Source organism: Parasteatoda tepidariorum, chromosome 1, assembly GCF_982258835.1.
Source record: "Parasteatoda tepidariorum strain Cologne lab strain chromosome 1, Ptep-v5.0, whole genome shotgun sequence".
Lineage (NCBI taxonomy): Eukaryota > Metazoa > Arthropoda > Arachnida > Araneae > Theridiidae > Parasteatoda > Parasteatoda tepidariorum.
In genome coordinates, this window is record NC_141755.1 from 30,145,370 (window position 1) to 30,170,038 (window position 24,669).

General features: G+C 30.9%; 1 protein-coding gene across 1 annotated transcript in view; it reads right to left on the reverse strand.

Moving 5' to 3' along the window:
• Nucleotides 1-1,409: 1,409 nt before the first annotated feature.
• Nucleotides 1,410-24,669, reverse strand: part of LOC107455632 (nose resistant to fluoxetine protein 6) — a 41,973-nt gene continuing 18,713 nt past the window's right edge. The window contains exons 2-15 of the mRNA XM_043048458.3: nucleotides 24,128-24,351; nucleotides 21,869-21,983; nucleotides 20,268-20,355; nucleotides 18,059-18,141; nucleotides 17,638-17,814; nucleotides 15,407-15,503; nucleotides 13,904-13,996; nucleotides 11,043-11,208; nucleotides 10,888-10,967; nucleotides 9,394-9,516; nucleotides 7,751-7,871; nucleotides 6,498-6,672; nucleotides 4,499-4,641; nucleotides 1,410-1,803 (exon numbers count right to left, since the gene is read on the reverse strand). Coding sequence (XP_042904392.2) covers nucleotides 1,618-1,803; nucleotides 4,499-4,641; nucleotides 6,498-6,672; nucleotides 7,751-7,871; nucleotides 9,394-9,516; nucleotides 10,888-10,967; nucleotides 11,043-11,208; nucleotides 13,904-13,996; nucleotides 15,407-15,503; nucleotides 17,638-17,814; nucleotides 18,059-18,141; nucleotides 20,268-20,355; nucleotides 21,869-21,983; nucleotides 24,128-24,351 — 1,871 coding nt within the window. The 3' untranslated portion in view covers nucleotides 1,410-1,617. The remainder of the gene's footprint in view (nucleotides 1,804-4,498; nucleotides 4,642-6,497; nucleotides 6,673-7,750; nucleotides 7,872-9,393; nucleotides 9,517-10,887; nucleotides 10,968-11,042; nucleotides 11,209-13,903; nucleotides 13,997-15,406; nucleotides 15,504-17,637; nucleotides 17,815-18,058; nucleotides 18,142-20,267; nucleotides 20,356-21,868; nucleotides 21,984-24,127; nucleotides 24,352-24,669) is intronic.

The window sequence follows — 24,669 nt, forward strand, 5'->3', positions numbered from 1 at the left end:
TATAAATCTTCTTGCAAGAACACAATTATCTTTATTGCATAAACTTTCCTGTCCTTGGTTACAGTTAACTTCTGCTTCTGGAAAAGATAAGACTTTCAAAGGTTGACAAACTTTCACCTTATCGTGCTCAATTAAAAACAATCTACCGTTTTCATCTGTTTCCAAACGTACGCCAAAATTGCCATCTGAGCTTGTGGTAAACTTCCTCGATTATCGGTGCCTAAATTCACCCTTTAAAAATTGTATGGAAGTTTGATACGGTATTAACTCGAAACAAAGTAGTCATTCACACGATATTTATAGAAGTTTTTCAACGCAAAATTCGGATAGGTATTACACCGCAATAAGTAGTTGCCACAATTAACTGCTAACTACTGAAATGAATTAAACTGACTAGAATTAGTATTCTGTTAAATTTTATGTAGTGGATAAAGTCGTTCTTTGACAGCTATTTCATCATATAAAATGTTCTTTTAGCGAATAATAAGCTACTTTTATAACTATTTCAATTTTGTAGCAGTTATTCATGACTGTTGTGCAAGGTTTTGTCCATCTTTAATCAGCTCCCTCTGTTGATAATTATGAAAATGGCCAGAAAGTCAATAAGAAAATTAACTTTTCTGAAATAAAAAAGCATTTGCGATAAAAAGTTTGACCCTTTCACATAGAATTTCTATTAAACGTATACTTCATGTTTTTTTACATTATTTCGTTTTAATAAGTCAAAATAAATGAAATATATAATATTTAGCATTTTAATGATTGATGGTTAAGAAATATAGCATGAACCACCGGAGTATTAAAATCTTCTAAACAATTTTTCAAATTTGCATTTACTTTTAGTTATTTAGATCCAAGGGGAACAGTTATTCCTCATTGAAATTTCCTTAATTTACGAAGTTAATTATGGATAAGTTTTTTTAATATGAATCAAAAAAAGTTTTTGAACTACTTTTTTTTAGATTTTACATTTAGTACAAATATAATTCTAATGATTTAACAGATTGCTTTTATTAACTATCAGACTATTTTGTAACTAAAAAATACCAAAATATACTTTTGCGAGTAATTAGAACGACAGAAAAAAATCTATAAAAAGGGCACCGGTGTCTCTTATATGCGTTGCAGGGTTAATATTTCCAGAGAAACTTCAATGCTAAATTGTTTAGGCTATTAAAAATCTGCACAAATTGAGAATTATTAATTTTAACGTTTTTGTCTTTGGAAAAAAAACAGCATTGGTGATTTCTTAAAAATTTAATTTTAAAAAGTATTTGGAATATTTATCTGTTTTTAATTCCAGTCAATTATTTCATTTACATAGTATATGTATTTTAAAATTAAAACTTAGCTTTTAAGTGGAAAATAATCAACCTGAACAACACAAGAAATCAAATAAAAACCCTCAATAATTCAACAAAACACTTTAATAAATAACAAAATGTAAAATATAGCCAGCTATATCACTATTAACAATATTGTCCTGTATGAGGTAATATTAAATATATACAAACAGAAATCAAAATTTTGATAAAGTGTTTTCAAAATGTTCCGAACTTTGTACTACAGCTCTGGTGATATAAATTAACAGATGTAAAAAGAAATAAGTTAATATCGTTACGGAATATTTTTAACATGCGGTGGAGAAATTTCTTTTTGGTTGGAATCATCTGGATTTGGTTTTACTGATGAACTTGTCTTGAATATCATTCCTTCAAGATTTGTGAATGGCATTTCTACTGTGATGTATCCAATGAATGCCAAAAAGAAACTGACTAGTGTGTATGCCAAATATTCAAAAACCTGTAACAAAGATTTTAGTAGCTTAATAATCAAAAATGTTCCAAATCAAACTTTTTTGAATAAGATATGCATTAATTTTCTTTAATTCCAGTCCCCATTCTACTTAAAAATTAAAAGTTTGCTAATTAGGTAAATTTCAATTGTATTGTGAGTATAATCAATTTAGAAATGCTTTTGAAGAGTTAAAAAAATTTCTTTAATAAAAGGGGAGAATACTTTTAATGGAATTTAGATGCATAATTGCAAATTTGAATTCCTATTTAAAAAGTTTCTGAGTTAAGTTTGTGTTACATAATTGCATTTTAATGTCTTAATTTTTGACAGAAATTAGAAAAAAATATTTATTTCCTAAACTCAGGCTTCCTCAATAATGATTAGCCATATATTGATAACGTTTGTTTTAATTTTTCAGAGCGAAAATAATTTTTTGAATCATAAATGTGTGCATATGTGTGATCCATTAACGTTCCGTATTTACGAACCTTAACATGTAAAGATTGATTAGTTATCAAAGTTGAAGACAAAAAAAACAATGTAATAAATGTAAGCTAATAGGAAAAATTAAGACGCTAAAGAAATCTAAGGAATTACAACCGAAAAGTGGGGCAAACTATTAAACCTTGATTGAACCTAGAAGAAATAGGAGGGAAAAAGTGATTATTATAAGCATCAAAATTTCCTCTGGCAATCAAACTGGTTTTGATCTTCCCCGTGAATGATTAGTATATTGCGATATCATTTTGTTTTATTCCCAATTAAATACTTTGCGAAGAACTCAAAAAATATACATTAAAGGAATTCATTACAGGTTTTTACAAACTGTACGATTTTGCCCTCATTTATCTGAAAAGTTTTCCATTTATGATTGATAATAAAAGAACTTATATGTGCATTTTTTTTTTATAAAGTCATATTTACATAACAATGGAAAAAATTCCTTGTTGATAGTTAAAATATTCTTTATTTAATTTCGGACGAGAGTTCTAAATAAAAAAAAAGCTTGAAACTGATTACTATAAATGAGGCTCGTAAAAATAATACTTATTTAAACAATCAAGCAACCAATAATTGTGTAAAATTTCTATTTTATAAAAAAAAATTTCAGATGTTTTTTTCAAGATTTTTTTTTAAACTGTACAAAATCCAGGAGAATTTTATTAAACTAGAAGACCGGGAAAAACTGGCAAAATCCAGTTGTTTACTAACGTATCCAGTAGAGTTAACAGCTAGGAAATTAGGAGATAAAAGAATCACTTTTCAGTTCCTCTCTTTCTACAGGCAATCAAAAAGGTTTTAATGTTTATGGTCCAGATTCTTTTAATCGTGATTCTTTAGATTTCAGTAGCATTTTTTTTTCTTTCCTCAACCAATAATGTTTGTCCCTTAAAATATTTACTTTTGCTTGATTTTTATAAAAGATTTCAAAAATAAACTTTAAGGATGGTCATTATGGGACACTATGTACAGTACGAGGGGGAAAAAACAGAACACCCTAAATAACCTTCGTTCTAATGATTGGATCTTCACGTTCTAGGACTCAATCTTAATGGCCCAAGGGGGTGATCTCAAATATGCTAATTAATTAGTGCACGCGATGTTTTTAGTTACGAAATCAGATCAAAAAACGTACTTTCTCTGAATAAATATATATATTTTTTTCAATGGATTTTTATTTCTGACCTTCAAAATATGGGGGGGTAGCCGCAATCAGGGAAATACGGTCCCCATATTTTGGTCAGGAGAGCGATAAAACCTTTGAACCCATAATGTTAGTTTTTCTTTTTGCGTATTTTACCATATCTGGAGAAACTTTTTAGCGAATTGAAAAATCTTTCCATGCAATTATGAAATAAAATTTTTTTATCTAAATATAAAGCCAAAATTAAATTTTAGTAAATATTCATTACTTATTTAGAGAAACTGTATTTAAAATATAAGACTTTTTCAAAATTCGATTTCTCAATTACTGTTCAACCGATTTCGCTCAAATTCTATATTTAGCTATGCAAACTACGTACTTGAAAAAAAATGTAAAAAAAATTTATCTGATCACCTCACTTAATTCAAAACTGCTTCGCCTATTAATAAATAAAATAATAAAAAAATAAATGTTTACTAAAATTCATTTTTTGCATAGAATTATCTCTAAATGAACGAATTTTATAATTGTGTGCAAAACTTTTTCAATTCACTTAAAAAGTTCTCGAGATATGGTGAAATACGCAAAAAGTGAAATTAACATGGGGTCCAAGGTTTGAGCTGCTCTCCTAACCAAACTATTGGGACCATATTTCCTAGATAGCGGCTACCCTGTATTTTGAGGGTCAGTATCTTGTACTTTGAGAGTCTTTACCTCTATATTTTGAGGGTCAGTAATCCAAATCCATTGAAAAAAAGGTAAGTTTATTCAGAGAAAGTACTTTTTTGTGTTTGATTTCGTTATTTAAAATATCGTCTGCACAAAGTAATTAATATAATTATTGAGGTCACCACCGTGAACCATTAAAATTGAACGTGAAGATCCAGTCAGTAGATCAAAAGTTATTCAGCATGGTCAGTTTTTTTCTGTGCACTCTACACTGATTTAATAACATTCAGAAAAAAACATTGAATTCTAGTCACTATTTATTAACCAATCAAATTATTATATCAAAAAACATACGCAAGTTAAAGAATAATATTTGGATTCACTTACGAGATCTGTATGTCCATAATACACTCTCTCACGCAAAGAGGCTGTTCTGTAAAGTATTACAAGTGGATGAATGAGATAGACTAAATAACTCAGATGACCCAACGGAATGAAAGGTTTCCAGGATAAGAATCTGTTTATTATGCCTGAAAAAATTAACTTCTAAAGTGCCTTGAAATAGTTTCAAAATTTAAAATCAAATTGCAAAATACAATAAATAATTTCATATACAATTCAAGCAAACCAGCTAGGTTTACTTATTTTTCGCAATGTTTTTATCAATACAATTTTTTTATTAATAACAGTGGGGCTTGTAATAAAAGTTTTGACCAGTCTCTAATTGCCTAAAGCAGCGATTCCTAATTCTTTTCGGCTATGGAAGCTTAAATCATCGACTTTTTTTGGCAAAGCTCCCAAACCTTAATGAATAATTGTCAATCAATCTAAAAATATTAATCATTTCGAAAATATTCAATAATTAAAATTTTATGAGCCGTCATGGAACCGGGTTCGAATCCCAGCGATAGCTTGTCTATACGAATACGGCTTGTATCGACCACAGTGCTGACGTAAAAAATCCTCCATGGTGGACGGATTATGGATTAGATTCCCCTTGCCGTCAAGCTAAGCGTGGGAGGTTTTCATGGTTTTTCTCTTCATTTAACGCAAATGCGTGTTAGTTCCATCAAAGAGTGCTCCTTCAAGGCAAATTTCTTCCAAGACTTCGTCCAGAAGTTCCCTTGTCTTCTGGATTGGGTCCAAAACTACAAGGTTACTGACTTGTACATAGTAGTAGTTGTAAACCCAAAACAAATGGATCGGGTGTTCAACGACGGTTATAAAAAGGAAAATTTTATGAAATATTTTGAAAATAATAAATGAATGAAGAATGCATTTTTTTCATTATTTCGTTTCATCAACTTTCTTAAAATTGGGTTTTATGTCAGGTTGGGAGATCCATGTTGTCCAGCTTCGATTTGGATTTTCTTGTCCTAGATTTTAATTTGTTTAGTTTAATTTTATGAAAACTGAAAATTAATGAACTGAAATATGGTTCCCGTTGACAAAAAAGAAAACTGAAAGAAGACGAAAATAAGCGTTGAAAATGGTTTGAAAAAAAAACTTCCACAAGATAGCAGCGCAACACACAGAAATATCCTTTTACGTATATAAAAATCGTGATGTTTTTCCCAATAACGCTTTCATTATTATTTGAAAATTTAACTGAACATATTGCCCCAACTTCCTCAATTATATTGATAATGCTTTCCTTATTACTTGAAAATCTAACTTATCATATTGTCCCAACTTCTTCAATTATATTGATAACGCAATAACGCTCTCCTGTATTACAAGAAAATTTATTCATACTGCCCCAACTTTTTCAATTATACTGGTACAAATTATAGGGAAATAGAAACTTTTCTAATAAATTGATAACACGAAATAGATTCTTAATTCACATCTAGAATGGGGTTGAACCTCTTATAATTTGTCTATAGAAAAGACTCCCTTCACCACAAAGTATAAAGCCAACTGCTAACAAGAAATAGCGCATTTCAAAGAGGGAAGCCTCTCGCTCTCACCTAATTTTTTCTCGTCGATACCAGTTAAAACCTGTCTTAAATATTGACCCAGCTTCCCCACTTTAAACAGTTAAACCTCGTAACCATAGTCACCGCCACTGTTCCAGACAAATGGCGTGAGAAATTCTTTCCACAGACAGAATATACTTCACACTGAGAAGATCTTCGAAGCTAGGAAAGAAATTCAACTCTATTACGTAACGATCTCTGCTTTATATATGATTGGGAGAAACATATATGGGGAGAAATATATATAGGAAGAAATATATATAGGAAGAAACCTCTTTGCAAGCTTCGGAACCTATTTAAGTTTATACTCAGAGCTAAAAAGAGACAAATATTTACGTTTTTGCTTTAAGCTCGGTTAACAGTTAACTTCGCAGTGTTACAAAATGAAAACACTAGTTGTCCATTACCTCCATTTCCAGTTATACAAGAGTAAGCAACCCAGCAAACACCAAAAGTCCAGCCAATACGGTGGAAGCCAATGTAAAATGATCGGACAACGATCGAATCTGCTGGTCCATATAGTCCATAAATAGAACACAAAGAACTAGTAAGAGCTAAAATCCATCCAAGTATTTGATAACGCTGTGAAGAAAAGAAAACAATTTCATTTTTAAAATTAGTTGATGCAAATGAATAGTATTCTTTATAAATTACCCTTTCTAATAAAATTTAAAGAATATTTTTTTTTCAAAAACATATACATGTTATTTTTGCATTGCTTTATCCGTTTTAGATAGTGATATAGGGTGTCTCATTATAATCTCTTAAAATATGTTTTTAAAAGCCTTGCAAATATGAAATGCGTAGTAAATGGCGACTGGTGCACGTTATATGTATCGAGTCACAAAGTCCTCCAAATTCTCGTAACAAATCAATGCCTCTAGGGTACTGAGTCGGAGATTAATCGTTCTCTGGTACAGGTCAAAATTACGATCTGCGGAAGGATGAATGGAGTTTGATTGGGTTCACCCTTTAAAAAGGACTGTGTCGTGTGTGTGTGACAGAAGTCGTATTCTTGGCCAAAATGGCGCCACTGAGAAACAAGAAACGCACCCTCTGCCATAAATTTGTCGATTTCACCAAGCAGGCTTGCTGGTATTGGCAAGTGGCTTTGGAAACAAAATTTCTTACTTAAAATTTAATAAGTATATATTTTATACACAAGACTTTCTACGAAAAAATATCAACTTTTAAAGAGAAAAAAAAAAGAAAGAGGCAACCATGGGGGTAGATGGACGGAGATTTCTAATCTACGAAAAATTCTGCACTATTTATGTTTAAAAAAAAGTTACATAAATTTATTTTTAGCAAAAAGAAATCTTAAATAGATATACAGAAGCAATTTCCAGCACAAATTTAAAAAAAAAAAAAAAAAAAAAAAAAAAACAGATTCAAAATTCCTACAGATTTATTTTATGAGATCGTTATTTGCTGCCTATATGCTTCACTAAGCGATGTTATTGAACCCGAACAAAGCTGCAATAAGAACATCTATATACCGAAACATGCACACGAAGATAGTGGTAATAGTTAAAGCGATAATACTTCAATATAAAGATATTTCGAATTATTCATAATCTACTGTTAGTCGAAATTTCAAGCGCAGTAATAAAAACTTTTTCTCTAGTAATTGAAACTCCATTCAAGTAGAATAACTTACAGTAGCCATCTTCTTGTCTTTGTATTTTAAAACAAGATAAGCTGTCAGCATTCCCATGAAATAAGTGACCGTGTGATTGAATGATTTCACATATATCTTTGTGTTGTAATCATCAACAATGCTGCAAAGAATACAATATATGTTTAAGTAAATAAACGATTTGATTTAGCAAGACATGAGTTATCAAAATATTTATAGTTCATATAAAATCAAAAAAAAAGATGTTGAAACTGAAGAACTTAGTGGAAGCTCAAAGCATTGAACTTCCGGCATTTAAGAGCATGTCAAATACCAAAATTGCCTTAACATTTATGAAATGGTTTTCAAAAAAATTTCTGATTTTTAAACAGCTTCCGTTTCTTATCAGTTGTAGGGAACATGAAGCCAAATTTGCCGACACGCGGAAAGAACATCAGATTTTTGGTTTACACAGATCACCGACAACTGATAATACCCATAGGTTGGGCGTACCAAATACGGCAATGACACGATCTTTAACAACAAAAATATGGAATACAATAATACCATACTATAAAATTAAATATCAAAAAGATAATACCGTGATTATTATGCTTAACGATTATTACTGAATACGATATTATTTTGAGTAGCGATAAATTTTATTTGGGTAACAAAAATATTGACTAATGTAAAAAATATATAAATTGGTTAAACAAGAAACATCGTGATATATTACCAAATATCGATATTTTTTGACGATAGATCATTATATTAAAATTTGTATTCATCAGTTATGGGGATCAGCGTCAGTTGGTTGTTTATAAACAAGATGTCGTGTTAATATTCTGGATATTGCTAGTTAAGGTCCAGCTAGGTCTCTCTGCATAAGTTAAACTGCAAATTAACCTGAAGATATTTAAATACAATGCCGTATCTCATATCGAATTAGTTAAAATATGGTTCTTTTTGTCTGTTTTATTTAACAAAGATTTATTATGTGTTTGCGCATTTTATTGCAACCGTGAATACTTTTGTTTTGTGTATCGGGAAACTTTGTTGCATAATTAGTTTATGTTCTACATTGCTTCATGCCTGCCTCTGTGTTAAGAAAAGGAAAAAATCTTTCTTTGCGAAAGAATGTAGAATGTGTCACTCAAAAGAATTCCGATTTGACGTGATAGGCTTTGCTCGAAATAGAATGAAACGAGCAGTTGCGAACTTTAACAATTGCCGTGTATCCACAGCTAATCAGGATCCATACCCACGATGACGTCGCTTCCCAGTACGCCCTTCAGTCAGAAAAGCTTCGTCGAAGGAAAGCTGCACCATCCTGTTTCTGGGCTCAAAATTTGTTAAAATTGTGAATAATTCTTTGTTTTTGGTCTTTTTTATATAGGAAATATCTCACCATAATGGTTTTTTTGTAAAATGAATCTTTTAAAATATTTTAAGTTATTCCTCCGTTCTAAAACCCATATAATTCTTTATGGCAATACTGTAAACATAGTTTAAATCTGCAGCTTTATCTCAAATGTAAGGCACTCAAACTGTGTTCTATTTTTATTTTCTTTGGCAACACAGCTTCGAAAAACAATTTTATAATAATAAGTGTATTTAATAACATTGATATGATTTATTTTCATATGCTTTAAATCTTAAAAAGAAATTGAAATAGAACATACTCCATATCTTTTATGTATCCTGGTGCCGGCATAGGATAATCATTCCAGGCAGCAATGAATGAAGTTAAAATGCAGCTTCCAATAGCAATTACGAGTCCTAAAACAGTTCCGAAAATTCTCCACCTGTAAGAGAAAATAATTAAATGTGTTTTTCAAAAGCTCCGTAGTAGCATGAAATGATGCATTTTTGCAAATTATATTATATTTTTTATAACTGATGTAAATTTTAAACAGTTACACATAACCGTTAGATCAAGTTTTACCTATGTTTAGCCAGCGTCCTTCATGCTTACTCTGAAAATGGGACAAAAAGTCAATATGGAGAAAGGCCACAATTTTGAGAAAATGTAGCGTTTGTGGTCAAATTTTCTAATATTTAGAAATTTAGTCCAATGCTGCATTATCTGGGCTCATAAAAATTTGCAAAAACTTAAAATAAATCAATATTTTGATAATTTTCAACTAGGTGGGAAGATTTCGCTAAATTGGTGATATTTAAAAAAGTTTAATAAATTTTAAAATATTTTAGTTATTTGTTCGTTCTAAAGTCCAGATAATTTTTCACTGCAAAGACGACTCATACAGTTTAAAATTATGTCTTTGCTTCAAGTTTAAGGCACTTAAACTGTGGTTTTTTTTATTTTCCTTGGCGAAAGAGCTTAAATGAAGCATTTAAGAAATAAATGAAAATTCTAGCAGCTACGATTTAAAGGTTTCAAAAATGTCTTCAAAACCTAGTAACCCTGCGATGTTCTACACTGAACACACTTTCTGAATCTTTAGAAATCAATATTTAAATACAATTGTAATTTTGAAAATTGTCTGAATGCTCAATAAAGATGTTTCCAATTTAGAGAGGGCTTTTGTTTTTGACTTTCAATAAATACTAATTTACCTCCCCCCTTGCGTTCAGTCTCTCTTCATCTTTAACAAGGATTTTAAAAGTATGTATTAAGTAGGCCATTACAGAACACAGTTTAATTGGGTACTTTCATGTTCACTATGAAAATTGAAACACCATAGAAACAATTTATAATCAAGGACATATTATAATATATTATAATTACACTGGCAAAGCAAACATTTTTGCTAGAGAAAACTTTTAGTTGTTGAATATTTTAAATATTTTTCAAGAAAATACCGAATATTTTAATTAAATATTTTGAAAGAAAATACCGAATATTTTAACTAATTTGCAAGAAAATACCGAATATTTTAATAAATATTTTGCATGAAAATACCTAATATTTTAATTAAATATTTTGCAAGAAAATAACCGAATTGCGTTATAGTAAAAGATGAAATAGTAAATTCTGAAATAGCTTCTTTAACTAAGGTGATGAACTATAATTGCAAGTTGATTTCCTTGAGCTAAAAACGAAATTCTTAAACTTCCACAAAACAAGTTAAGAAATCTGTTTTTGAAATTAGTTTAATACATAATGTGTAATTATTAAATAAGTTAATGATCCAGTCATTAAACAGAGTTCTTACCTATAACAAATCAATAAAACGATGACTCCAACAAGATGAAACTGCATCAATGCTGCTAAGTACCAAGTATGTATTACACACTAGAGGAAATAAAGAATAATGAAACTCTTTCAGCAGAAAATTTATAGTACTAGTAAAAAATAAAAAAAACTTACGAAGTCCTCAGCTCCCCACCAATTGTTGATGTACAAAATATTAGTCCACCAATGCTTCTCGCATGCTTGTATTGGAGGATTTAAAGTGGAATTCCAAAGAGGGCCAGCATTAATGAGTGGTAAAGCCATGAGCATCAATATCATCAGCACAAGAGCTGGAGTCATTCTGAAATCGAAATAATGACAAGCGAAATTATTTAGTTTTTACTTTCGCAAAACATCGATATCTAAAAATTTATTATTATATTGATGAATTTATATTTTAGTACATGACTAATTTATTTATTTTTGTTTTAACACTGAACATACCATAACCGGTCAAATGACCGTTTAAAAACTTTTGCATCGAAAATGCGCTTATCATCTTATCGTTTTTGCACATTTGACTTCATGAATTCTTCTAGCAATTATATACAGCAGGGCTCGAAAAAACTCCGAAATTTTACCCGTCCCCGAGGACGACTTGTCCAACAATGTACCCGTCCTCCTTTGAAACTAACCCGTAGCTTCTAAATAAATAAAAATATAATTTTCTCTTATTTATTACAATCATTTATATAAATTGCACAATGAATTAGTAGTTACTAGGATTACATTATACAGTAAAAGAAATACTAGGTTACTATTAGTAAAAATTAGTATTTCTTTTATGAAATAATTTTAATGACAAAGGTCAAGTTATCTGGAATGTCAATTTATCCGAGGGTACTGCGTTTTCTAAATGAATCAAATATGACGTTTGCCAGTTCCACAATCAAGCCAATGATTAACAGAGGTTTCTGCACAGAAATATGAAAGGGGTTTTCCATTTAGGTAGATGTTCATAATTGCGTTTAACGCTTCTTGTTTAAGACCAGTACGTAATGTGTTATTTTGTAAGTTCATTGCTGAAAAACCTCTTTCAACAGCTGCAATACTCCCAGACAGAAAAAACATCAATTCCACCATGATCAGTATGTTGCTGTATTTCTAGATTAGAGGGTCATTTTAGAAGTGAGGCGCTAAACTCGTGTAAGATAACAAAAATTGAAAAATGCATCACGAACATTAACGGGAAAATGGCCGTCCGCACGGACGTTGGATTCGAGAAATTTGTTGTCCGCGGGGAATTTTTGACCGCCGAGGACGGGCGGCTTTTCGAGCTCTGATATACAGTTAATATTCTATTATTATTTTTTTTCGAATAATACTTTTTGCATACCCATTGCTACAACTACCGGTCATAAGACCGGGAGAACAGTTAATTGCTTTCGGATCAGAAATTACGATGTAATGCGTGTTTAACGTACTGCATTCGATTAGTTGCACATTTCTGCAAAAACTGTTGTGTAAATAGTTCAATCAGAATGACTGAATTTAAATTTCAAGCAAGTACCTAAAATTTTAGATAGTCATTTTTGTATAAGAAAAAGTAACAAAAACTAAAAGTTTTGGCAAGTAGCTTATATTTTATATCCTGTTGAAAAATACCGCTTTGACTGCGCTCATGCAATGGCAACAAAACAGGTTGAATCACCAAGTTGAAGTACAAATTTGCAGTCAAGGTGGGTGGAATAACTACGAGAGTACTCCTGCTGTCATAGGAAATTGCTCCCCAGATCATAACTATATTTGTAAGTCTAGTGTGTCTAGGCCGGATACAAATTTATCTGAGTAGTGCCACGTGGCCGCCCAGAACTCAGCCTTTCTGAAGCAGTACCATTCCTTGACCACTGCGGCCAACAATCATGCACAGTGGATACATTTTCTCCCAGTCTTTCTGTAATATCGCGGAAAGATAATCCACCTTCTCGCAGCCCTAATACACGAACACGTTCGAAGTCATGTGTCCGCCTTTGCAAAAGAAGCTCATACAGATAATAAATATCATTTATATTCTTGATGTGACAATTTCTAAGGGAAAAAAAAATTACGTATAACTAATTTATCGCATAGAAGGGCATTGAAAACCTATCACCTCACATTCACGCAACTGATAATGGCTTCTTCATCTTCTTTAAGGGATTCCTTGACTAACAGCAACTCACTATCTCAACATTTAACGAAAAATAACTTACGAACTGTAAAGCACGTATTCAAAGCAACCCCGATTTGCATATTCACAGTGGCGCCATATACTAAAACTTATGCTACTAGCGCGAAATTTGAGTTGACATCGTCATTTAGTTGTATAAACTAGCCTAGCAAGTTTAGTTTATCCAGCACAACTTCTTAGTGTTGCGATTTGTTTTTCCGTCAGTGTATTATTTGCAACAAAAAAAATTTTCGGAGCCTTCGAAAAACAGCTTTAATGTTATACATAGATAAAACTGCCAAACTTTTTCGTTTTTGGAGAGTGAGTTTTCAAAAATAATTTAAGTGGTAGTGTAACTTATTCTTTCCCCTTTAATATTCGATTCAATAAATTTGATTCATAATATTTTTGACCATTGATTGATTGTTTTTTTTATTTTGACAGACAAATTTAAATAATTTGAACAAATACATAAGTTCTCTCATAATTGTGCTGAAAAGCTTTTGTAAAATTAAACATATCCAAATTAAGCATAAGTTAATATAGCATATCAAAATTGTTAAGTCGATACCACTTTAAACTTTTTACTGAAGAATTTCCTTAAAGGCATCTATGCGTGATGCGTAATAGATTCCCAGTTTTTTCAGAATTCGGTATTTTTATTTTACATTTTGCACTGGATGTAAAAAAGGAGAGTTAGGTAAAGACTTTTCCTATAATTTTTCTTCTAATTAAGGTTTAAAAGTATGAAAAGTTGTCGATTTATACGCACATTAATAATGCTACATAGTAAATTCGTCAAAACAAGACTTAAGGAATTAAGTTAATTCTGCATTACAAAACTTACCTCCAATATTTATGAATGAAGAACATAATCAAATTAAGCTTCCCATTATTCCTTTCCAATTTTCTCCATGTAGAGTAAACAAGTAAAAATCCACTGAAATAAGTTGTATGAGGAATTGTTTAAAATGTGCGTGAAATCAACACCTCCAGAAAAAGAGAAGGCCTCAGAAAAAATATGAAACACGTGCTGCTTAGCTGCACAGTGGAAGAAAATACGCAAGGTGGCATTGCGTTTGGACTACTAAAGGATCAAGTTTCTTGCTCATGTCAACCCGTGCTGAGGCATTCCCTTTTCTGGGAGGTATTGGTTAAATAAGTATTCAGAGTATGTCAAAACTATTGGTCACAATTTTAAGGGTGACAGGACTTGCAAAAACAATTTCATGCCATAGTGGGGGATTGGAACGCAAAGGGAGAGCGTTGATAAGTGAAATCTGCTTAGGCAAACAATTGGTACATTGTCTTTCCAAAGAATATATAGGTGAATAGAATATATATATATATTCTTTGAATATATATATTGTATAGAATATATATATTCTTTGGTCTTTCTATACAGATGCGTTGGTGATGGTGGGCTCGTCTCATGGTCTCTAACATCTCCTGATATGCTTTATCTAGATTTTTTTTATCTCCGCGTGATATTTTAAAAAGTATCATTTATGAATATATATCAAATAACCTGAAAACACAATCACCGAAATTAGGTTGAGTTCACAGTGCGAGCTGACGGCAACGCATATGGACATCTAATCTACAGAGTAGAAAAATATTACGGGACAACCCTGAACAACTTATGATCCAAATGATCTTATTTTCACTTTCCACAATTCAAACTTAATGGCTCGATTAAATGCATATTTCGCTATATCTCGAGAACTTTTTAAGGGAATTGAAAACATTTTCCACACAATTATAAAATTCGTTTACCCAAAGATAATTCTATTCAAAAAATAAATTTTAGTAAATATTTATTATTTTTTATTTCATTTAAGAATGTTCAAAAAAATTTCTTAAATAGTCATGTATACAGTTTTTTTCATTATTTTAAAAAATTTAATTTTCTATGGCAAAATAAAAAATTTGAGTTAAATTAGGCGAATAGTTCCTGAGAAATCGAATTTTAAGCATCTGACTTATTTAAAATAGAACCTTAAAATCCTATCATTCAATCAAAAGTTACTTAATTAGATATAGGTCCGTTTTTTGCACATTGTACATGTCCAAATATGGCATCCGTAGTTTAATTCTAAAGAAGTAATGTCAATATTCTGCGCTTGCGCAGATATAAATTTGTAAACTTTTTAATTACAGGGATTCCTTGTTCTTTATTATTCATCGGTATAAGTATGCAGTATTCTCGATTTTCTTTGAAGAGGTGCCTTTTCGTGGCTCATTCGTTTCCTTTCGAATCCACTTTGTACGGTGAATATTGCTTGTTTTGGCAAGATCTATCAATTCTTCAAATTTTGACCTTAAGTTTTGATAAGAAGAGAAAAAGTACCTCATAAAAAAGAAGGATCCAACGGGTATAGTAAAGTTTTCAATTATAGCTAGAGGCAAGTTATGATTAAAGATTGCTTGAAATCCTAATAAGTTTCCTAAAAAGATATGACAGACAATATAAAATCTTAAATAAAAAACTAAAATATAGGAAAAATAATTCATTCAAATATTATGAATTTCCTTCACAATTATTTAGTGATACAGATTGATAAAATTTTAAACAGTATTGAAAATGGTGAGAAGTTTTAGATATTTTTAGGATTCGTAAAAAGTAAAAAAAGGTAATTTTTGCATTTTTTTTTAAAGTTTTTTGCATGCATTTCAACGATAAAATGCTGCGAAATGAAAATTCGTTTTTCAGAAATGAACAATAGAAATTAGTTTACCTAAATTTGAGTTCCTTAATTACATGATACAGCAAGAAAGAAAAAAATAAACTTTTTAAAATTTTAAAGCGAATAAAAAATGCATTAGAATTCCTACACTTAAATTGGCTCTCAAAAATTGAAATTAAATTGACTCAGTGGATTAGGATACATCAAATTTCACACATTACAATATCCAGTCAAAAACAGCAAAATTATTAACAAACAAAGGTTTCAAAATATGGAGGTGTTTTCATTGTCTGGTTTGGGTCCCTTAGTTCCTGTTACTAAAAAAGAATTCTGATTGGTAAGAGGACATTCTCCCAATTCCATTACCGAATTTCGGGGAAGGAGCACTTCCCTTTGCTTTAGGCATAAACTCTATTTACACATTGAACTCTGCACAGACATGCTTTAAGGAAATTGGTGTTAAAAAACTGGACTGGCTTTCTCAGAACCTCGATCTAAATTCTATAGAACAGTTTCGTGATGAATTGGAACACAGACTGCGTAGCCAAAAACAATTGACCTTCCTCAATGCAAGCAGGCTGGCAAACATTCCTTTCAACTGAGATGGACTCCTGGAAGTCGATTCCAATGGTCACTCATCAAAAATGAAAGGTATGTGTCCCCAGGGGTAAGAAAGCTGTCAATGATACAAAAGAGGATCCAACATCATAACATATACCTCAGAACTCTTCATACCATAAAGTGTCTTGATATTGTTGACTGTATGCAATTTTTTTTGATAAAAATGGTCAAAATACAAAGACAGCAAAGAATTTCAAAAGAGAATAACTCTGCAAATTCTCTTTTGAAAATTTCTTAGAAAAACAGTGGGAATGAACTCCCATATACAATAGCATCTAACACTTTTTTGTTAAATGTCTGCTTAACAATACTGTTTATCAACAGACTTAGGGGAGAGATAATCCACAATGATGTTTTATGATTTCTTTTTAAATTTAATACCATTTTTCATTCTTAAATTATTTTTCAACAATGATTTTTTTCTTTTCATTGTACCACATATGTTGTCCATCAGAAAAAATTCCAACCAGTTTATAATATGATCACAAAAAGGTTGATATATTTCATATCAAAACCGGCGTTGAGCAATCTATTCATTTTTGGATCCGTAACCTTGTAACTTTGAGAAAAGTTTGATACAGAAAGTTACCTTATGTAATACCATTGTTTGAAGGGGAAAAAAACAATACTACATTTTTACCAATAGTTTGGTTTCGGTTATTAACGTCACACTAGAGCTGCACTAATGGGCTACGCTTTCTACAATTCATCCTTAACGATGATGTGAAGACAATACTGGTTTCCTGTGCCCTCTACAATATCACAATCTAGATAGGAGAGCAGATATCTACAGTTATCAACTTCCCTATCACCAATACAAGTGGAATTTTTCAGCTCTGAAACAACTGAGGATATTGATTTAAAGTAGATTTCAAACAGCTGAGCCGTAACCTAAGACAGCATTCCGAACCTTTAGCTCGGGGAATCGAACCACAGTCCAAACAGTGGTAGGCAAAGATTCTACCCTACTCGACGGGATAGCTCGATTTTTTTTATAATTCAGTTTCTTTGAGATTATTGAGCTAGTTAAGTAAGTCTCAAAATTGATATGAAATACTTAGAGTTGTTAAAGTGTATGTTTAGAAAAATTATGTCAGAGATGTAAGCAAGAAAAAAAAATGTTCAAAAGAAATCCACGAAGAATTATACTTAAGAAAGGAGAAATTATGTTCCGGGAACTATATAATTTTAAGAACAACTCAAGTTCTTAAACTCTCTTCATTAAGCCTTAAAATTGTGTATAATTTTAAATAATAATCTAAATATAGCTTACTATATTTCAAATATTTCCAAGTATCAGTAAAAAAATAAGTATGACCCAGAACTATCCAAGTGGAAGACAGAAATCTCATTCCATGAAAACATCCCAAAGCTCCACCATCAGGAATATTACTCATCAACTTCTCAGTATTTGTGTAGATTGAAAAAGCTTTCAAAAATCTCACCAAATCTATAAAACAAATTTCATTTTTAATCGACTCATGTAATAAATAATTTCAAATCATAATACCACCAAATTATGCAGTATTGTCGAGCATTTCAATCTTATATCAAATTATTTGAAATCAACGAGTAAATTGACTAGAATTATTAAACTAATCACAACTTAAATATTTTCTAATATGAAAAACTACTAATTTTAAAAGCATTATTAATCATAATTTCATAACTAAAAAATATTTCCGGAAACTTACGACAATACGAATGTTGACGAATTGTGATGATATCAGCTGTAGTTCCCAGAAAGCATAAACCAGCAATAACCATCATAAAACATCTGAAAGAAAAGTTTGTCATCATACAGATATACAAAACAAAGCTACAGTATAAAATTGTTGGTCATTGAAATAAATTTTTTAAATACAGCAATTTGAATGTTTCATTTATCATATGAATTCAAATTTTGATGCGCAGCTTTAAATGTTAAACCTCGTTTTAATTCCAAAACAGATCGCACTTTTGAGTCATACAAAGAGACAGTTAAAGAGTTTAAAACATTGTTCTGAGTAACAATTTTTAATTAAAATTAAGATTTCTTGGAAAAATATCTTATTTTAATCCATTGCAACGTGGGTCCATGTGAATTATAACTGAAATAATGTCTATTTTTACATGATAAACAAAGAGATAAACATGACACTATGCAACATTATTTTGACCAAGCCGTCAAATTTCAGAGGTCTCAGAGGATAATTGTGCTAAGTGAAAGACCTTTAAATTCATTTTTTACTTTATAACAGTCATTGCATGAGCAGCCGATTCGATGTTTGGGTTTTACGACTTTTGAGGCTCAACTCCATAGCCTTGAAGTTTTAAACTCAGTCAAGAAGACAAGGGAACTCCTGGTTCAAGCATTGAGAAATATTTGCCTTCAAGGAGGAGTTTTTGATAGAAAAAAAATCGCATTTACATTACATGGTGAGGAAAATCACAAACTTTCCACGGTTTTAGCCTAATGGCAAGGTGACTTACCCATGATCTGTCTACCACTGAGGATATTTAATGTCGTCACTATGGTCTGTGCAGCCGAGTGTGGAATTCGAATCAACCATCGCTAGGAATCGAGCCTGGTTCCCCTCATTGAAAGGCGAACATTCTACCCCCTTGAGCAACCACAGCCCAAGTTCATTTTTAGAATAAAAACAGATTTAAGGCACATTTGGCAATAAAAGAGTGAACGGTAATCTTACGAAGCCTTTTTTGTCGTCATATTAAAACGCCAAAAGGGTGAACACTGACACACATCTATCCACGAGACGAAATTTCCTCATTTGGCAACAGATGCAGCGTTTGGTTACTGGTACAAAACAAAAAAAAGAGTATCACCGGCATTTTGTCAATAACTTTGTAAGTAATGCCAGTTGGATAAATGCTGAGATATGATTTTTTTTACTTAAGTGTCAGATATTTATGTTGTTGCTGCTTATCCCCTTGGTCTAGAGCCCTAGACCAAGTCCAGAAGATCATGTCGCATCAGCGATGGCCGAGCAATGACAATAGGCATAAGTTTTTTCGCTCGCTCTGAAGGTCAAACATTTTATATGGCCGGTCCTAAGTCTTGACAAATCAGATATTTATAGATTTCCTTAACTGGAAACTTATGGATATGAAATATAGACAAAGCATAATCTTTGTTACTTAGCGCACGAGAAATAGTAATATATAAGCTTTGAAGCTACTTTTATTCAAATTCACTGAAAAGTCGCTTAGAACCTTTGCCTATTCAGGTCTTCGTAAATTAACGTAATTTGTAAAGAAAAATCGTAAATTTATGAAGAAAAAACTATAAGTTTTTCTTTATACTTAGTCTTACAGAATATACAGCGCGCAAAAATATAGACAGACAACCCTGAATAACTTTTGATGTAATGATCGGATTTGCATGTTCTAGGACTCATAAGCGCAGAATATTTTAAGTTGCGAAATCAGATACAAAATTAACTTTCTCTAAATACACATACCCTTTATTTCAACAGATTAAAAATCGCAAGGGTGGTACCCAGTAGATGATTTTTGGTTAAATAAAACGGATGTATAACTCTTCTGATTGAGGTTATTTTTTAAACTTATTTTTTAATCAATTGAATATCCTTAATATTGGAATTGATTTAAATTTATTAAATGTGACTAATCACACGGATGATAAGTGTTCATTAAATTTTTTAAGAAATTGAGGTTAATATTTTGAAATTCGATGAGTAAATTTTGCTCCTTGTTAATTAAAGTAAATAATGTAATCATCCTGTAACAAATATTTTTACTTGCTAATTATTAATAATGCGATTTTAATCAATGATATTGCAAAACAATTGCGCATTGTTTTATCTGATATTCATGTTGATTTTCATTTTTTTTTTATAAAAAAATACTTTTTCTTTTGAAGAAAAAATAAACGGTACTTACACAGCTACAAATGCAGAGTAAGGCCATGGGTTTGGTTTTTCAATCTGGCAATCAGCGATAGATACTTTCATCCCTAATGGCTTTGTAACTAAAATTGTGAAATATAGCTCATATTAATACAAATATTTTATGTAAAGAAATCTCACACACATTAACCCATTAAAACCTGATTTTTTTTTGTATACCATGACGCAAAAAGTCTATTAAAAGAAATTTTTTTTTTTTACTAAATGAATATTTTTTTCTGTTAGCTAATACTTGATATTTGAAAATAAAAACATTTGCTTGATGTGAAAACAGTCTTTTTTCAAATCAAAAGAAATCTCCAAATTACCGTGACGTATATGTCATGCTATGTCAAAATGGGTTAAGTGGCATATTTAAGAAATAAAGTGGTTTTTAAGTTATAGTTCGGTCTAATTAGGTTTAAAACTAAACCGACTACGAATGACGGTCAAATTGAAAAAGCAATTTAAGAAAAACAAGAATTTGTCAATTGCTAAGGTAACTATTTATTCTTCACACCAAGTTTTTCCATTTATTACGCTTTTTCCAACAGATAGCACAGCTTACTATAAAATGAAAAAATTTTGTGTGTACAGACCATTCCAGATGAAATATTTCCTCAGATGTGTATTAATTTCGTTTTTAGACTACAGCATATAGAAGTTTCTTAAAAAACTTACTGTTTCTCAATAAGCAGTGCCATCAACAAACGACTTTTAAACAAGATTTAAAGTTTATCAAAATTAAATTGTCTTGTTTCCTCTGCTGATAAAACTCATAATAATACGAGGTGTGTTTTTTTTAAGTAGGAGCCGCTCTAAAATAAAAATCAAACGAAGGAAAATTTTAAAGAAACAAATTTATTTTCATATTCTACAGACGTTTTTCTATGCCTCAACATAATTGCCAAGTTTGTTTAAGCACTTGTAATGCCTTACTAGATTTAGAATACCCTCTTTAAAGGAACTTCCTGCCTGCTCCGATAACCACGAGGTCGCTGCCGTTTTTCCGTCTTCGTCATCATTGTAGTGGTTACCGGCGAAATTGTGTTTGAAATATCGGAAAAGATGAATATCGCTCAGTCTGGGCTACAGGGAGGAGGATGCAGAACTTCCTAGCCGAAAGATTCCAATAAAGCGCTGATCTGAGCTGCATCGAGTTGCAAAATTCCCAATCAGTAAAGCAAAATCTGCCAATGTTTGCAGCAGGCAGGATTTTTTGCCGATCAAAGAATGCCTCACTGTCTGTATCTCGTACGGGTCCGCGATTCAATAATCATACACATAATACACAAAACACAGTTCAGTAATCCAAACGGTTGTTCCCGAGGAATGCCGGAACACAACGCAAGTACTCATTGCGGTGTTCGCGACATCTATTTGTGTACATAACAAAACGGTCCTTGCTTGCAAAACATGCCTCGTTTTCCTTTTCAATTTTTGCTAATAATTTTTTTCTAATCGTGTTATTTTTGGCAAACTAGTCAACTTAAAAAACGCTTCAAAATAAAGTATCAAATTAGAAGCCTAAATATGATTGGACGTAACAACAATAACATCAATCTGATTAAAACGAAATAGTGGAAGTTGACATACCTTGCGATAAGAGCTTCGTCATATCTTCTTGAGAACATGTGGATGGAACACATGTTCCAAGCCAAAATGCAACACGTTTCAAGTAACCTCCAGCATTAATGATCTCCTTAGCTATCTGGAAGAAGACATTTGTAATAAGAAAATTATTATTCACAATAAATTAGATAAGTTATTCAGCGATAAAAATAAACTGAAGTTAAAGAAGATTTTACTTACCAATCTTCTGCAAAAGTAAATAAATTTTTTGGATGTGCCGAAATTATAAGGATTTTCAAAAAAAAAATAGTTAAAGCTGTCTTTCGAAGCTCTGTAGCCAAGGAAAATAAAATAAAAATAAATAAAAGCCGTAGACATGAAGCGATGTGATGATTTTTAAACTATATATATATAATCTTACTGTGAAGAATTATTTGGGCTTTAGAAAAGACAAATAACTAAAATATATTGAAAGTTATTAAACTTTTCTTAAAAATCGCCAATTTGGCGACATTTCCCCAACTAGATCAGATGTTACCAACTGGCGGCCCGCGGGCCGCATCCTGCTGGCGATGCTTTTTTTTTTGTGGCCTGCGAACTAAAATATATTTGCAGTCATTTTTCGCGGACAATTTTCGTAAAAAATCTATATGAGCTTAAAATACTTTTCTTTCGTTGAAGAAACTTATTTTCTTCGTTTCTGTGAAATTTAACATACCAACGATGCAAAAAAAATTTATTTCTCATGTTTTGCATCCAAGAAAATATTTATTCAAACACAAAAATAATCAGGTATGCTCTTGTATTTTGTGTATATAATTTAGCATGTGAGTATCTGAAAGTAAATCTAACAGTAATATTTAATGTTCCTTCAAACGTAAAAAGTCCTACGTAAAATTTTGATAAAGTGGCGACCCGCATTTTGATTGGTGTTTTTAATTGCGGCCTCAGGCTTCAAGTAAGCTCGAAACCCCTGACCTAGATGAAAATTATCAAAATGACTGCTATTTTTTTCAGTTTTTGCAAATTTTTATGAGCTCAGTAAATGTATCATTGGAGTTAAGTTTTAAATATTAAAAAAGATCACAAATGTTTTTCATTTTCACAAAACTGTGTCTTTTTCCATATTGATGTTTTGTGCCATTTTCAAAATAAGAATAAACAGCTCTGGCTTTTAATATGCTAAATTTGTTACTAACTCACAGGAGCTATAAAAATAGCATATTATTCGCAAAAAAGCATCACTTCATATTACCTCGGAGCCTTTGAAAAACAGCCTTAAGGATGAAAGAAGATAGAAATTTACAGTATACTGCGTTCTGGTAAGGAAACTAGACTTTTTATTCTTAAAAATTTAAAATACAATTATTAGTAATGTTCGTCAACATGTGGTTCTTCTGGCAAAAACCACAGCATAACACTTGAAATATTAGTACGAATGAAGAGGTCTAGAGGGTTCTGAGCAATTTGACTCAAAGTATCAGATAATACTCAAAAACTCCAAAGTTTCAACAAATATACTTAATCCTACTCATTAAAAACAGAAAAAATACCACGCATTCCAATTTTTAAAATGGAATTGTCTACAAACGAGTATTTTGTACGATGTTATTCATTCTAAATTTTGTCTTTAAATTTGTTTTTCCTAATACAAATTTTTTTGCCTAGTGTGCAAGATTTCTCAACTTCTAATAAAACTATTAAGTTAAAACTTGGTAATTGATTTGAGTTGTTGCCTAAATTCATACTTCAAACTAATGCTTAAATATTAGGAAATATTTTATATATATTTTGGTCAAATTAATTTTTTCTAAAACGATTCAAAAATTGTTTTTTTTTTAAATAAATTCATAAAATGTTTTTTTTATTTTTAAACTTCTTTGAATTACTTTTTTTTTTAAAAAAAAGAGCAAATTTGTCAGCCTATTTATAAGTTGTTTCTAGCCCTTAACACGATTTGTATGACTCATCGTGAGCACAAGGAGTCATAGTATCTTTCTTTCCTTTCAAATTTTAGTTTTAAAATAATTAAGTTGTAGCTTTATGCATTGTTTAATTAAAGTGTTTGCATTTAAATAATATCTGCTCTTTGCTCTTTTCCTTTAAATTTCAGTTCTAAAAAAATAAATTATAAAAGCTTTATGTATTGTTTTATAAAAGTGTTTGCATTTAAATAATATCTGTGCTTAGGTTAAACCCCTGTAAAAAAAGTCAATCTCTATTCAGAACGAAACTGGATAAGTTATAAAGTAAATAAAATTATACTTAAACTAAAAATCTTACCCATTCTGGAGGATACCCATAGGAATCGATGTATTTCTTCCCAGAAGAACTGTTAGGAGAAAATGGGCTAATTAATGGAGATGAATATCCAACCATACAGTATTGTCCTCTGAATGACAAGGAGGAATCGTTGAATCTTATTTTAAGGCATTCGTCATACGAACCGAAATCCATAACTGTTCCTTCCAATATCCCACTTGGTAGTTTGCCACTAGAGTCGACCACTATAAATTAACACTACTGTTAAAATTGTAATCATTTGCACAGTAAACAATAAGGGAAGAAAAAAAAATAAGAATCTAGACTTTTCATAAATATTCTATAAAAAAATTCTTGATACGAGCAACATATATATCTAGGAGATATTCTTTAACCACAGCAATTATTTTAAAATCGCTGTAATAATGACGCAAGTAATTTATGCACATTAAGAATCACAAATATATACTTCCCTTAATAAGTAAAAGCAAAAATATTATCAAAATGTCAGGAATCATTGTATTGATGGTTTTATATTTTACTTTACAACTAGCGTAGAAGAG